Source organism: Phoenix dactylifera, unplaced genomic scaffold (genome assembly GCF_009389715.1).
Source record: "Phoenix dactylifera cultivar Barhee BC4 unplaced genomic scaffold, palm_55x_up_171113_PBpolish2nd_filt_p 000204F, whole genome shotgun sequence".
NCBI classification, from domain to species: domain Eukaryota; kingdom Viridiplantae; phylum Streptophyta; class Magnoliopsida; order Arecales; family Arecaceae; genus Phoenix; species Phoenix dactylifera.
In genome coordinates this window covers 819,342-832,148 of record NW_024067722.1, presented here as the reverse complement: position 1 = coordinate 832,148, position 12,807 = coordinate 819,342, and the positions used below count along the sequence as shown (strand labels likewise).

At 43.9% G+C, this 12,807-nt stretch overlaps 2 protein-coding genes across 2 annotated transcripts; one reads left to right on the top strand and one right to left on the bottom strand.

Moving 5' to 3' along the window:
• The first annotated feature begins 3,232 nt into the window (after positions 1-3,232).
• LOC103717644 (tubulin alpha-1 chain-like) lies at positions 3,233-6,616 on the top strand. Its single transcript, XM_008806105.2, has 5 exons — positions 3,233-3,480; positions 4,156-4,370; positions 4,470-4,669; positions 5,520-6,028; positions 6,130-6,616. The coding sequence occupies exons 1-5, from the start codon at positions 3,368-3,370 to the stop codon at positions 6,443-6,445; spliced, it is 1,353 nt and encodes a 450-aa protein (XP_008804327.1). The 5' UTR covers positions 3,233-3,367; the 3' UTR covers positions 6,446-6,616.
• A 3,631-nt stretch (positions 6,617-10,247) lies between these two features.
• On the bottom strand, positions 10,248-11,281 carry LOC120105139 (ethylene-responsive transcription factor ERN1-like). Its single transcript, XM_039117297.1, has one exon. It carries the CDS (start codon positions 11,239-11,241, stop codon positions 10,432-10,434), a length of 810 nt encoding a protein of 269 aa, XP_038973225.1. The 5' UTR covers positions 11,242-11,281; the 3' UTR covers positions 10,248-10,431.
• Between the last annotated feature and the right edge of the window lie 1,526 nt (positions 11,282-12,807).

The window sequence follows — 12,807 nt, the reverse complement described above, 5'->3', positions numbered from 1 at the left end:
GCAGCAACTAACTTGACTTGCAGGAGTATCAACTTTTGATACTCTCGTCGTGCAATCTTAGAGCATGCAGAGGTGGTGCTACATTTTGCAGGACTTCTATGCCTAGCTTTACTTGGTACATCGGCACTATTTTTTTTAGAATTTTTTTCCATAAATGTTTTTATAAAAAATTAAATTTATATGAATACTCTCATAAATCACTGTTTTTTAAAAAACGATTCTAATATAATGATTCTTCTAACATCATTAATAAAAACTATATTTATTTTAATTAAAAATAAAATAAAATTTGAAATTATTTTTTTGTTTCCTATACGATTGTTTTATAAATATTTTTTTGCATAGCTACTCATTAAGAATATTTTAATTATTTTAATTTGAAATTGTTAATTTTTTAACGGTATTAGATGGCGTCAGTACATCTGTAAAAATAAAAATAAAAAAAAAGAATAACAAAATAAATATTTTATAAGGGTATTTAGAAGAATATTTATATAAAAATCGATATTTGGAGGGGGGTTTTAAAGCTTAAAAAAGGTAATTTCACCATGCCCTAAAGAATGGGGAGTATAATTATTGTATGCCTAACCACTTAATGACATCCGTTGCACCAAAGGGTTCATCTAATGTACTTCTAGTAATAAATGTTTTGTTGCAGGCACACGGCATCAAAACCTAATCTGGACTCATGTTGTGAAGTAAAATTCCAACTTGTGGGCATGATTAAACTCTAATTAGTCACTGGCGGGCCACCTTCCACCGTGATGATTGGGTGGGTGAGTCGGAGCTCATCTTGTCGCTACGCTCTTGATTTCACGCTCCGCCTGTCCCCCAATCAAAAGGCGGTAGGTGGGTCGCAGTCCTGATGATCCCTCCAAACCAGATCGATCCATCGTGATAGACCAATGGCCTGCCATCCAGCTCATGCTCCCCAACTTACACCTGTTGTGCGATACCGTACCATGGTCCATCGATCCTGCGGTTCTGAAAGGATTCACCATCCACCATTGGATCACCCACTCGTCGATTTGAGATGTGTGCATGGGAGGGATGACGGAGTTCCGATCGCTTTCAGATCTGTGCGGTGGGTGATCCGATTGTGGATTCACGGAAAGGTACAATCGGAAAATATCACCACGATGGTGGTATTCTCGTAATTCTCCGAAGAAAACAGGGGGTAACAGGGGGGTAGTTCTATATACACCCCCCCTATTGCTCAGGACACCCCCCAAAAACCAAAAAAAAATACCCAAACTAACCTTTAGTGTAATTACCATATTGCCCTTGAAATTTTCTCATACACCCCCCCTTTCTCCTCCTCCGTTTCGTTTTGAAAAGAAAAAAAAAAACCCCCCTCAAACCCCCCTTAAACCCCTCGATCCATTTACATCGTTTAGGCGATCTTTGAAGGAGATTTAAGCCCCATTCGAAGCATTGACAAGCAACTAGTGATTTGGGACGAAGAATCGGCCGCAAAGGTACGTATTCCACCTTGTTTCGAAATTTTTTTTTTTCACGGTTCGTGCTCCGTTCGGCACTGGATCGCCGAACAAAAGGCTTCTGTTCGGCTGAACAGTGCCGAACAGAAGCCTTCTGTTCGGCTGAACAGTGCCGAACAGAAGCCTTCTGTTCGGCAACCCTCAACCGAACAGATCTGTTCGGCTGCACAATGCCGAACAGAAGGCTTCTGTCCGGCACTGTTCAGCCGAACAGAAGCCTTTTGTTCGGCGATCCAGTGCCGAACGGAGCACGAACCGTGAAAAAAAAAAATTCGGGAGAAGCCGGCGAGGTGGTTCCGGAAGAAGCCGGCGAGGTGGTCGGAGATCGGGAGAATGCCGGCGACGAGAGGGAGAAGGGGGAACGGGGGGGTTTTGGGCGTTGGCGAGGTGTTTTGGAGGGGAAGAGCGGGGTGGGGGGGGAGGGGTTTGGGGGGTGTAGAGAGCAATTTAGGTGAGGGGGTGGGGAGGGTGGGGGGTAATTTAGGAATTTTGAATTTTTTAGGGGTGTCCTTAGCAAATGGGGGGGTGTAGAGAGTATTTAATTTTTTTTTAATTTTTGGGGGTGTCCTGAGCAATAGGGGTGGTTCTATATACACCCCCCCTATTGCTCAGGACACCCCCCAAAAATTAAAAAAAAATTAAATACTCTCTACACCCCCCCATTTGCTAAGGACACCCCTAAAAAATTCAAAATTCCTAAATTACCCCCACCCTCCCCACCCCCTCACCTAAATTGCTCTTTACACCCCCCAAACCCCCCCCCACCCCGCTCTTCCCCTCCAAAACACCCGCCGGCTTCTCCCTTCCGCCCAAAAAACCTCGCCTCAAGCACCTCGCCGGCGGCCAAACCCCCTCCGTCTCCCTTTGAACTGTTCCGCCCAAAGCACCTCGCCAACGCCCAAAACCCCCCCGTTCCCCCTTCTCCCTCTCGTCGCCAGCATTCTGTTCGGCTGCACAGAGCCGAACAGAACCCTTCTGTTCGGCTGCACAGTGCCGGACAGAAGCCTTCTGTTCGGCACTGTGCAGCCGAACAGAAGAGTTCGGTTGAGGGTTGCCGAACAGAAGGCTTCTGTTCGGCACTGTTCAGCCGAACAGAAGCCTTTTGTTCGGCGATCCAGTGCCGAACGGAGCACGAACCGTGAAAAAAAAAAAATTTCGAAACAAGGTGGAACACGTACCTTTGCGGCCGATTCTTCGTCCCAAATCACTAGTTGCTTGTCCATGCTTCGAATGGGGCTTAAATCTCCTTCAAAGATCGCCTAAACGATGTAAATGGATCGAGGGGTTTAAGGGGGGTTTGAGGGGTGTTTTTTTTTTTCTTCTCAAAACGAAACGGAGGAGGAGGAAGGGGGGTGTACTGAGAAAATTTCAAGGGCAATATGGTAATTACACTAAAGGTTAGTTTGGGTATTTTTTTTTTGGTTTTTGGGGGGTGTCCTTAGCAATAGGGGGGGTGTATATAGAACCACCCGGGTAACAGCTCACCGCCAGCATGGCATTCATTTCCCCAAACTGCCCCCATACTAAGATAAAATTGCCATGATGTGACTTGAAAAGATCCTGGGAATAAGGACTGTGGTGTGGTCTTTTCTGTACGGCGGTGAGCCGACCGAACGCGGTGGGGCCAGTTGCGGACTTCAAAGCAATAATGAAATCCGGTTAATAATAAGTGGGCCCCGGTTCTTTTCATCTTTCTCGTCGTTTCCTTCTTTAAAAATCCTCTCCGAGCGAAACAAAGTCTCGCGGGCGCGTTTTTTTAACTTCTTCTCTTTTTTTTATCTATCTCGCGGGTGGAGAGGGAGAGGGAGAGGGAGAGGGAAATCTAGGGTTAGGGTTTGTGAGATCTCGGGAGGAGGAGGAGGGTAGAGATGAGGGAGATTATAAGCATCCATATAGGGCAGGCGGGGATTCAGGTGGGGAATTCTTGCTGGGAGCTCTACTGTCTCGAGCATGGCATCCAGCCAGATGGCATGATGCCCAGGTTTATTTTGTGTTGAAATTTCGTCTATATCTCCTTTAAACTTCTCTTCTTTATGGTTCTGTGCTTTGATTGTGTTTAATTTGCTTCGATCACGGTCTACTCCAATGGATCTAATGAGGAGTTGAGAAGGCTAATTTTGGATTGTTACGAGGCCCAAAACTCTCCCTTGCGTCCGCGGGGTTGGGGGCGGGTTACATTTCCCGCATCTTTTACCATCAATTTCAGCCTCTTCTTTTTTTTATTTTGCAATTGGAGAACGGTCGGTCTCTAATTACTCGAAGCTAGCTGAGAAATATGTTGTTAAATTCGTCTATTTTAGGAATATTGCCAATCTCTTCAGTTTCTGAGTTGAATGAGATGTTGGCGGTTATTATTGGTTTCCTCTGCGAGGAATTTGGTTCAGGATGTGATATTGAAAGATCATTATCATCTATTGCCCAAAGGAGGCTTTTTTATTGACATAATAAATAACAGCGCAGAGGTACAACAATTTGGCCATCGTTGATTAAAAAAAAAAAAAAGATTTTGATGGTCATGGGTAGAGTGGAAGTGTTTTAAGTTTTGCTAATAGTGAATGATTTGAAGATGCTATCGAGTGTCTTGGAATCCTCTGGTGTGTTCTTTCTATGAACTGGGTGGTTTGGCTGATACTCTGAGCTTTGATGTTCCCTGCAGTGATACTTCGGTAGGCATTGCACATGATGCCTTCAATACCTTCTTCAGCGAGACTGGTGCCGGCAAGCATGTGCCCAGGGCCATATTTGTGGATCTGGAGCCCACCGTGATCGATGAAATTAGAGCTGGGGCTTATCGCCAACTCTTCCATCCAGAGCAGCTCATTTCTGGGAAGGAGGATGCTGCTAATAACTTTGCTCGAGGACACTACACAGGTAGAATATATAAGCTTGGTAATCTTTTAGATGCTATTAGAAGAAAGTCTTGTCTGCTCTTGATTCTGGCTTTTATTGGTTTGTGTTTATGAGCTGCAGTGGGGAAGGAAATTGTAGATCTCTGCCTCGATCGTGTCAGGAAATTGGCAGACAACTGCACTGGCTTGCAAGGTTTTCTAGTTTTCAGCGCTGTTGGTGGTGGCACTGGGTCTGGCTTGGGTTCCTTGTTGTTGGAACGTTTGTCTGTAGATTATGGGAAGAAGTCGAAGCTTGGCTTCACCATCTATCCTTCCCCACAGGTAATAATATGTTGTTTGAATTCTCTAAGTGTTGGTGTCTCATCAAATGTTTGAACTGTTATGTAAGCTTCTTCTTTATGATGCCATCGAGGAGTTTGTGCTGTTCATCCTGATGTACCTTTTTGTCAATAGTCTTTTGTTATGCATCCTTTGAGGTTTTATAACTCCATAATCTTGTGAGAGTCTGTGGCGGTGGAAGACTTGCTTGAGGACAGCTTATTAACGACATGTTAGTTAGTGACTTAGAGGTATATCATGAGCCATTAAAGTGCACGAACAAATTAGAGAACAGATTTCCAAAATGTCTACCATTAATTGACATGCATTTTTGGTGTTTGGAAATAGACTATTGAAAATTTAATGCTTAATGTATTACCAAACCTGAAACATACTGGCAAAGTTTTTTTTTTTTTTTCATTAGTAAAATCTCTGGGATGGTAAGATTTTTCAGTTGTGACATATTGTAGCTCAGTAGGTGTAACAACTAATAAAAAGTATTTTATCTATAGCTTTTTCAGAGTCTAGCTGTCAGAGCTTTAGTGTCATATGGGAAAACATGCTGCCAAACTGAAACCCTCCAAATTCTGAGTTGTCTTTGGATCAGCTTTGATAGTTGCCAATGGAAGACCTCCAAATATAAAATTGTTATATTTATTATTTTAGGTTAAAACGTATGCCTGTGGGCATGCACATACCTGCACTCGGGGCCATCTATGGGCACAAGGACGTGTGGGTATGGTGAGTAGAGCCATTGTGGCGGTAGCTACTTACCACTTGGTTGGTGGTTATTGCTATCATCGTCTTTGGCTTTGCAGAGCGGACTTCTTAATGTAGTCATTTTTGATTGCAGGTTTCTACAGCAGTCGTCGAGCCATATAACAGTGTTCTTTCTACTCATTCCTTGCTCGAACACACAGATGTTGCAGTTCTTTTGGACAATGAAGCGATTTATGATATCTGCCGCAGGTCCCTGGATATTGAAAGGCCAACTTACACCAACTTGAACCGTTTGATATCGCAGATCATATCCTCCTTGACAACTTCTCTAAGGTTTGATGGAGCCATTAACGTTGATATAACTGAGTTCCAGACCAATCTCGTACCCTATCCCCGGATCCATTTCATGCTCTCCTCATATGCCCCTGTTATCTCTGCTGAGAAAGCATACCATGAGCAGCTTTCAGTGCCTGAAATCACAAATGCGGTGTTTGAACCTTCAAGCATGATGGCAAAGTGTGACCCAAGGCATGGAAAGTACATGGCCTGTTGTTTGATGTACCGTGGAGATGTCGTACCCAAGGACGTCAATGCTGCTGTAGCAACAATTAAAACCAAGAGAACCATCCAATTTGTCGACTGGTGAGTTTCCACAATTGCATTCCCCTTTCCTCTTGTCGATCTGTTTTTGCGAGATTCAACTACATGGACTATGGAACTGACTACATTGTTTTACTGTCAAGGTGCCCAACTGGTTTCAAGTGTGGAATCAACTATCAGCCACCCACGGTGGTCCCGGGCGGCGATTTGGCCAAGGTGCAGCGGGCTGTTTGCATGATCAGCAACAACACCGCGGTGGCAGAGGTGTTTTCGCGAATTGACCACAAATTTGATCTCATGTATGCCAAGCGTGCATTTGTTCACTGGTATGTTGGAGAAGGGATGGAAGAAGGGGAGTTTTCTGAAGCCCGAGAGGATTTGGCTGCCCTTGAGAAGGACTACGAGGAAGTTGGGGCAGAGGGTGCAGATGATGATTTGGACGACGGAGAAGATTATTGATTTGCTGGAATCGTTAATTAGGGAGTGGTGTTTTTGTGGCTTTTATCTGTGTCCTTCGCTGTTTGTGCATTATACTCTTGTTTTACACGATTAATATGGTTTCTTGCTTTGTATTGTGCTCTCTTTATTTTTGAAGTTATCTGTGGCCTTATATATTATTCAGTTATTTCAGATTCAGCAGTGTTATGAGATATGCTGTGTTTTTATTTTTCCCATCATTCTGATCCAGGACTTGGTGGTTGCTGACCTGGGGATTACCAGGTCTGAATTGGATAAATGACTGCAGTAAGGGAAGTTAAATTGTAGCTTGAAATTTGACTAATGCAATGTAATTGGCAACAAACAAGAGAGAGCAAGAAGAGGGCAAAAAAATTATGAGTGAAAAAATTATGCTCCGACTCATTGGGATTTTTGTGCAATAGCTCCAATTCTTAGTTCAAGGAGTCCGTGTTTAATCAGTAAGTTTCTTGTTGAAGTAAGATAGATGGAAATCCAATTGGATTTGGCTCGATAACAATTGTATCCGGCTCTTGAAACATTATTCATAATTTATATTTTATTGTCAGAAGTTGGTCATCTTGGAGAGAAAAAAATGGCAGCAAAAAGAATCTTGAAGCGCCACCAAGGTGGTAGCCTGGTGGTACTGGGCAGCAATTCTAACCATAAGGTCCCAAGTTCGAATCGCTGCGGCGACGATTAAATTGTAGACCAAAGCTCATTATTTTGGCCACTGCTTGGACTTGTGGTGTAGGACCGCTCTTGAATCGCTAGTAGCCGGAATGGTGCCGGGTGTGACGTACTCATACGTGGGACTTGAGCCAGAGCTCAGAGGAGTAGCTGAGCCGGGCCTACGGGTGGGGAGGGTATGAATAAAACCGGGCGGGGTGCCCAATACACGGCCATTTCTGCCCGCATCGAACATTCTCCTGGCGGGGCGGGGGCCCAGTGGGGGCTGCTACGCGGGGGTGGGCTTGTCCCTTCCTCCCCCTACCCCTTTTTTCAAAGCAAAAAAAAAAAAAAAAGAATCTTGAAGCTAAGCTAAGACCAGTGAAAGGGATGACTGACAGGTCAAATTCGGAGCAGTTTTCCAAACTAAACCGACTATTCTCCATCTTCCATTGTGGAGTTCTGAAATGTGAAAATTTAATTATTGGACAACTAAATTATTTAGAAATCTACTCTGCTGAGACAAGTGATTGCGATCATAATATTACTCAATGAAGGGAGATTTATTCCACCTTTTCTCTGAAATACTTATATACAGGTGAGTAGCAATTCTCTGGATTATTAATCAAGTGGTATTGGAGACTGTTGTGGGGAGGGGAGGGGGCCTTGAATTTAGTCCCACATCGGCTAGTAGCGGAAAGGTTCCGTGCCTTAATAGGGGGGTGGTGCCCTTTCCTCTCGAGGCGCCTTTTGAAGGACAAAACCGTGAGGAGGGCTCCGGGTATGCTCGACCCCCAAAGCGGACAATACCTCGGGAGGAACGCGGTCCTCTTTCTCTGCTAGCTTAATGTGGGCTATGCTGTTGCGCGAGGCTCCGGCCAAAGCGTCCGTCCCCGCAACAGATGGCGCGCCAGGTAGGGGCGCCTCCTCTCTCCATTGACTACCCTCCAGGACTGTGGGGGCCCGTTGGGGTAAAACCTGGCCGGAACCTTCCCGCTGGGGGGGCTATGTTGTGGGGGGGGAGGGGGCCTTGAATTTAGTCCCACATCGGCTAGTAGCGGAAAGGTTCCGTGCCTTAATAGGGGGGTGGTGCCCTTTCCTCTCGAGGCGCCTTTTGAAGGACAAAACCGTGAGGAGGGCTCCGGGTACGCTCGACCCCCAAAGCGGACAATACCTCGGGAGGAACGCGGTCCTCTTTCTCTGCTAGCTTAATGTGGGCTATGCTGTTGCGCGAGGCTCCGGCCAAAGCGTCCGTCCCCGCAACAGAGACAATCCTAACAAGCCATGTCATGCTGCGAGCATCATTATCGTTAGACAAAGCCACGGAACAATTAGCCATATCAATCACCTGGTGAAGCACTTTCTGATGTTCAAACATCAAACCTTCTATGGAGAGAAGAGGGGTGCAAGCACTAGGTTATAATCCTATTTGCAAGATCATGTTCGCTTTAGAATTTAATGAGCAGGTTTGGTTTGTGTTCATAGATTTTTTTTACTTATTTTATATTTGATCCGATCCGACCTGATTGCCACCTCTAGTAGCGTAAAATCATTGAAAGCTCTCCCAATGTGACCCCCTAGTAGTGTAAAAATCATTGGAAGCTCTCCCAATGTGACGAGAAAGGTGAGATAGCAAAAGGATGAAAATAATAGATCCTATCAAGCAAGTCACTTAGCTCACAAAAGCCAATTTTTTTAATAAATTAAAAGCAGTTGGGGACCACAGTCATAAAGGACCACTTGCGATAAAAATGAGCTCAAGAGAGACCATGGAGGCATCTTTTGTAGCTCACGGGCTTCTAGATTCAAGACTCAAAATATCATGTAGCAGTTTAGTTCGAGAGCAAGGGAGTTCAACACATAACGTATTGGATGCCACAAGGTCAAAAAGAACTTCAAGCATGGTTTTTGTGCCTTGGTACCAATCCAAGAGCAGCGGCTTTAATTACAGAGGGCAGTATTTCATGATCTTCTCATATCGCACTCATATAAAGAGTTCGAAAAGGAGGACCAGCCTTCTAGGAGAGGAGGACACTTATCAGATTAATTTAGTTTATGTAGAGAATATTTTCTTATTATTTATACCAAATATATTTTAACAGGAGTTTGAGTAGGGTTGGAGTTCTTATTTATGGAATTTAGAGAATGGTTGCATTCAGATTAGCTCTAAAATTATGGTGAGAGCTGTCAAAGGATGTCTATCATCTATGTAATGCAATGTTTTTTTTTTTCCCCATTTTGCCCAGGATCTTACAAAGTTAAAAGGGGCATCTCTTCTTCCTTCAAGGAAGATTTTTTTCCTAAAATTGAGTTATAAACCCGTAGGATGCTGATTTCTGCCTGAAGGTGAGGACAATTCCATTATTTGGTGTTCATAAACATTTGCTTCTGAAACTAGGTTCCTAAGAGCGCAGGAAAAAGAAAAACCTCAAAATTTGTATCTTATTCGCTCTCCACATTAGCATGTTGAAGTATTTTGAAGCATGCAATCCTCCATCATTAATTCTTTATCTAAGACAATGGACATGAACATGTTCTTGGATTGACAATACTTTGAGAGAATCCTTGGCTGATAATTGTTTCACTACTACCTCCACAATAACATCCTCTTTATTTAGCAATCAGAATGATGTAGCACTGAAGGTCCTGTTGGTGTGAGTAGGACTCAGTGGTTTGGCGTTCTTACCAACTACCACTTCTTAGGACAGATCATCTATGTCTCATTCTGCATCATGCCTTAACTACTGCATCATATAGAAGTTCTCATTAACAAAAGCTAATTCATTCGGCTTGCAAACTATGCTGGATCTTATTAACAAAATATTGGTCTGGCTGAGCAAAAGTTACAGCCAATTTAATAGCCACCACTAACCTGAATTAATCTGATGTCAGTCATCCAAAAGACCAATTACCAGCAATCCATATTACATCTATATGTCAGCTAATAAATCAAATATATGATCTGAGCTCTAAAATGACATTTGATCAGCTCTCAACCTGATGTCAACCCCGATCATCGCCGATGAATAAAGAAATAAAAGGAACTAATATGCTGACAAGCATTTACACCTAATTTCTTACTAAATGTATGAGATGAAAGGAAAGGAAGTTCCCAGCACAACTGAAGTTCCACATCAAAATGAATTCGGGTACTCAATTCTAAAAACTTTGTTTTGTGCATTACACCCCCTACCCATCAAGATATCTCCATATACGTAAAACACAAAAAGTGTTTTCATAGGGGGAAAAAAAAAAGAAAAGAAAAAAAGAGAGAGAAGAAGAAGAAGAAGAAGAAGAAGAGAAGGTAGATGACCAGACCATCAAGTCCTGCAACTCAAGTGACATATAGGGGGAAGGTCCCATAAAGAATCAGAGGGATCATGCACTGTCTCCAAGTACTCCTGAACTCCATTCATTGCATAGAGTGATGCCGATATCTGCCTCTCCACCTTCATCCTATCAAACTCTGACAGCTCCGAGCTTCCATTGGGCAACTCAAATCCATCGAACGGAGGGAGGTGGTCGAATCCAGATTCGAACGCCCATGAATTATCCGATGGTGAAGAGCCCAATTCAAGCTCTTCTGCACCGTTGCTGAAGTATGGCCTATAGACTTCATCAGCTATTTGTTTTACTTGTTTCTTATCATGGCCAAGAGCGGAAGCACCGTTGCTGCTGCTGCTTTCGGCAGTGATGGTGCATGAACTAGTGCTGGTACTGAGACTAGCAGTAGGTACAGCAGTAGAATAGCTTGGAGAATGCTTGGTGGGTCGAGGATGAGATCCAGCTTTTCCGAGCTTCTTGTGGTCGAGGAGGTTGCGAATCCTCGTGGCCAGCGGGGAGTCGGAGGGGACGTGGGTGGTGAAGTTGGTGCGGGTGTTGGACCCTCGGAGGAGGCAGGCGGCCTCATCGTACGCTCGGGCCGCCTCCTCGGCGGTCTCGAAGGTCCCCAGCCACATCCTAATCTTCTGTGTGGTGTCCTTGATCTCTGCCACCCATCTCCCTGAGGGCCTTTGCCTGACGCCGATGAATTTTGTGCTGCTGCTGCTGCTCTCGCTCCTGCCCTTGAACTTGGTGGGCTTGGAGACTGGGACTTGATGCTGCCTTTGTTGCTGGAATAGGGGCTCCATGATTGAAGTGGTTGTTAGCACAAGAGTTTGGCTGTAGGGAGAGAGGGGAGGGGGGAGGATTTAATTTAAGGGAAGGGGAGGGAAGGAGGGGAGTATATCCAACGGGAAGATAGTAGAGGGCTTGTTCTGACCTCTCTGTCTGGTAGCAATTTGGAATTTATGGAGCTTTAGGATGACTGAGTTCCCAAGGAGACAATGATGCATTTTGTCACTTGGAGGAGTTTGTTTCTATGCCTTTTAGGAATGTTGTGGTGGACATGTTCGCAGCCTAGCTTGGTCTTGGTCATACATGCAAGAGACTGAGTGTTATTTGACCCAAGCAAGCAAACAAAACCCAAAACAAAAAAAATATATGTAAATATAGAAATTCTAAGGTCTAGTTAAAAGCATGACATCGAATGCACGTCAATTTTTTGGTGAGCCGTTGCCCAGTATATAAAAAAACTCAAAGACCTAACTAGGAGCATTGCATGCAATGAAGATCATGTTTTGGTGGTCCATTCAAGAATAGCTTGTATGATGGTTTAAGTAGTCCCTCTCACGAAACAGCATGCATTCTAGTCCCACTTGATACTTTCTATTTTCCTGTCCTCTTTCTAAATTTCCTAAGTAATCTTTTTTTTTTTTTTAAGTATACTTTCTTTTGTTACTTGAATTAAGGTTGTGGACTTATGGCTCGTTGCACCTGTTGCTTGATCAAGTGTACCTATAGAGAGGACAATAGTGCAGTTAATTGGTTGGCACTTTATATGGTAGAATGATATGGATTCGTCGTATTCGTAATTTGATTGTGTCGGATACTTATCGATGTATCTACACTAGAGCTCTATGTTGTAGCTAATTTCTTAAAAAAATAAAAAAAAAAATGCTAACGATGAGCATTTGAGACGAGAACCAAATATAAAAGCTAAATCAATTCCCGTAGTTGTAGATATTATAACCTACATGGTACAGCATCTGTTGATTAATTGTAGTCGAATGAAGTTATATTTCAGCTATTTGATCATTTTGAGCTATTCAAACTCAAACCATGGTAGCTACAAGCTAATGTACAACCTCCATCGTAACTCGCATTATAGCTGATACTGAGTTGATGTTTTGAACTTTCCAAATCTCAAATTGAATACTAGATCAGAATCTAGGCGGTGAGCGGGCAAAGAACCCTTCAACTACGGCACTTGGATCTCAAATCAAAGCCCACACTCCATGGACAGCTTCAAAACCCAGAACCATTTACCATATATTAATCAAATGAAAAAAAGAGATATCTAAGCAAAGATGCTGGTCTCTCCCACTCCACTAGTGCTTTAATTGCCTGGTCAACCCGGAACAGGAACCAAGTCATGGGAGCACGATTAATTGCCACCTGGCGACATGGGAGCGCTCGACGGTACCCGACGACATGGATGCACCTAAGGACGGTAGGGTCTACATTCCTAAAGAACCGAAGAAGAAAGGGACAACGTCTTTTGCCGCGCGATACGCGGGTGGATGCCGTAATAACGGCCGTCGCTGTTATGAATGACTCGCACCAATAGCCATGCGCCTAGGGTTAGGTTTGTTGGG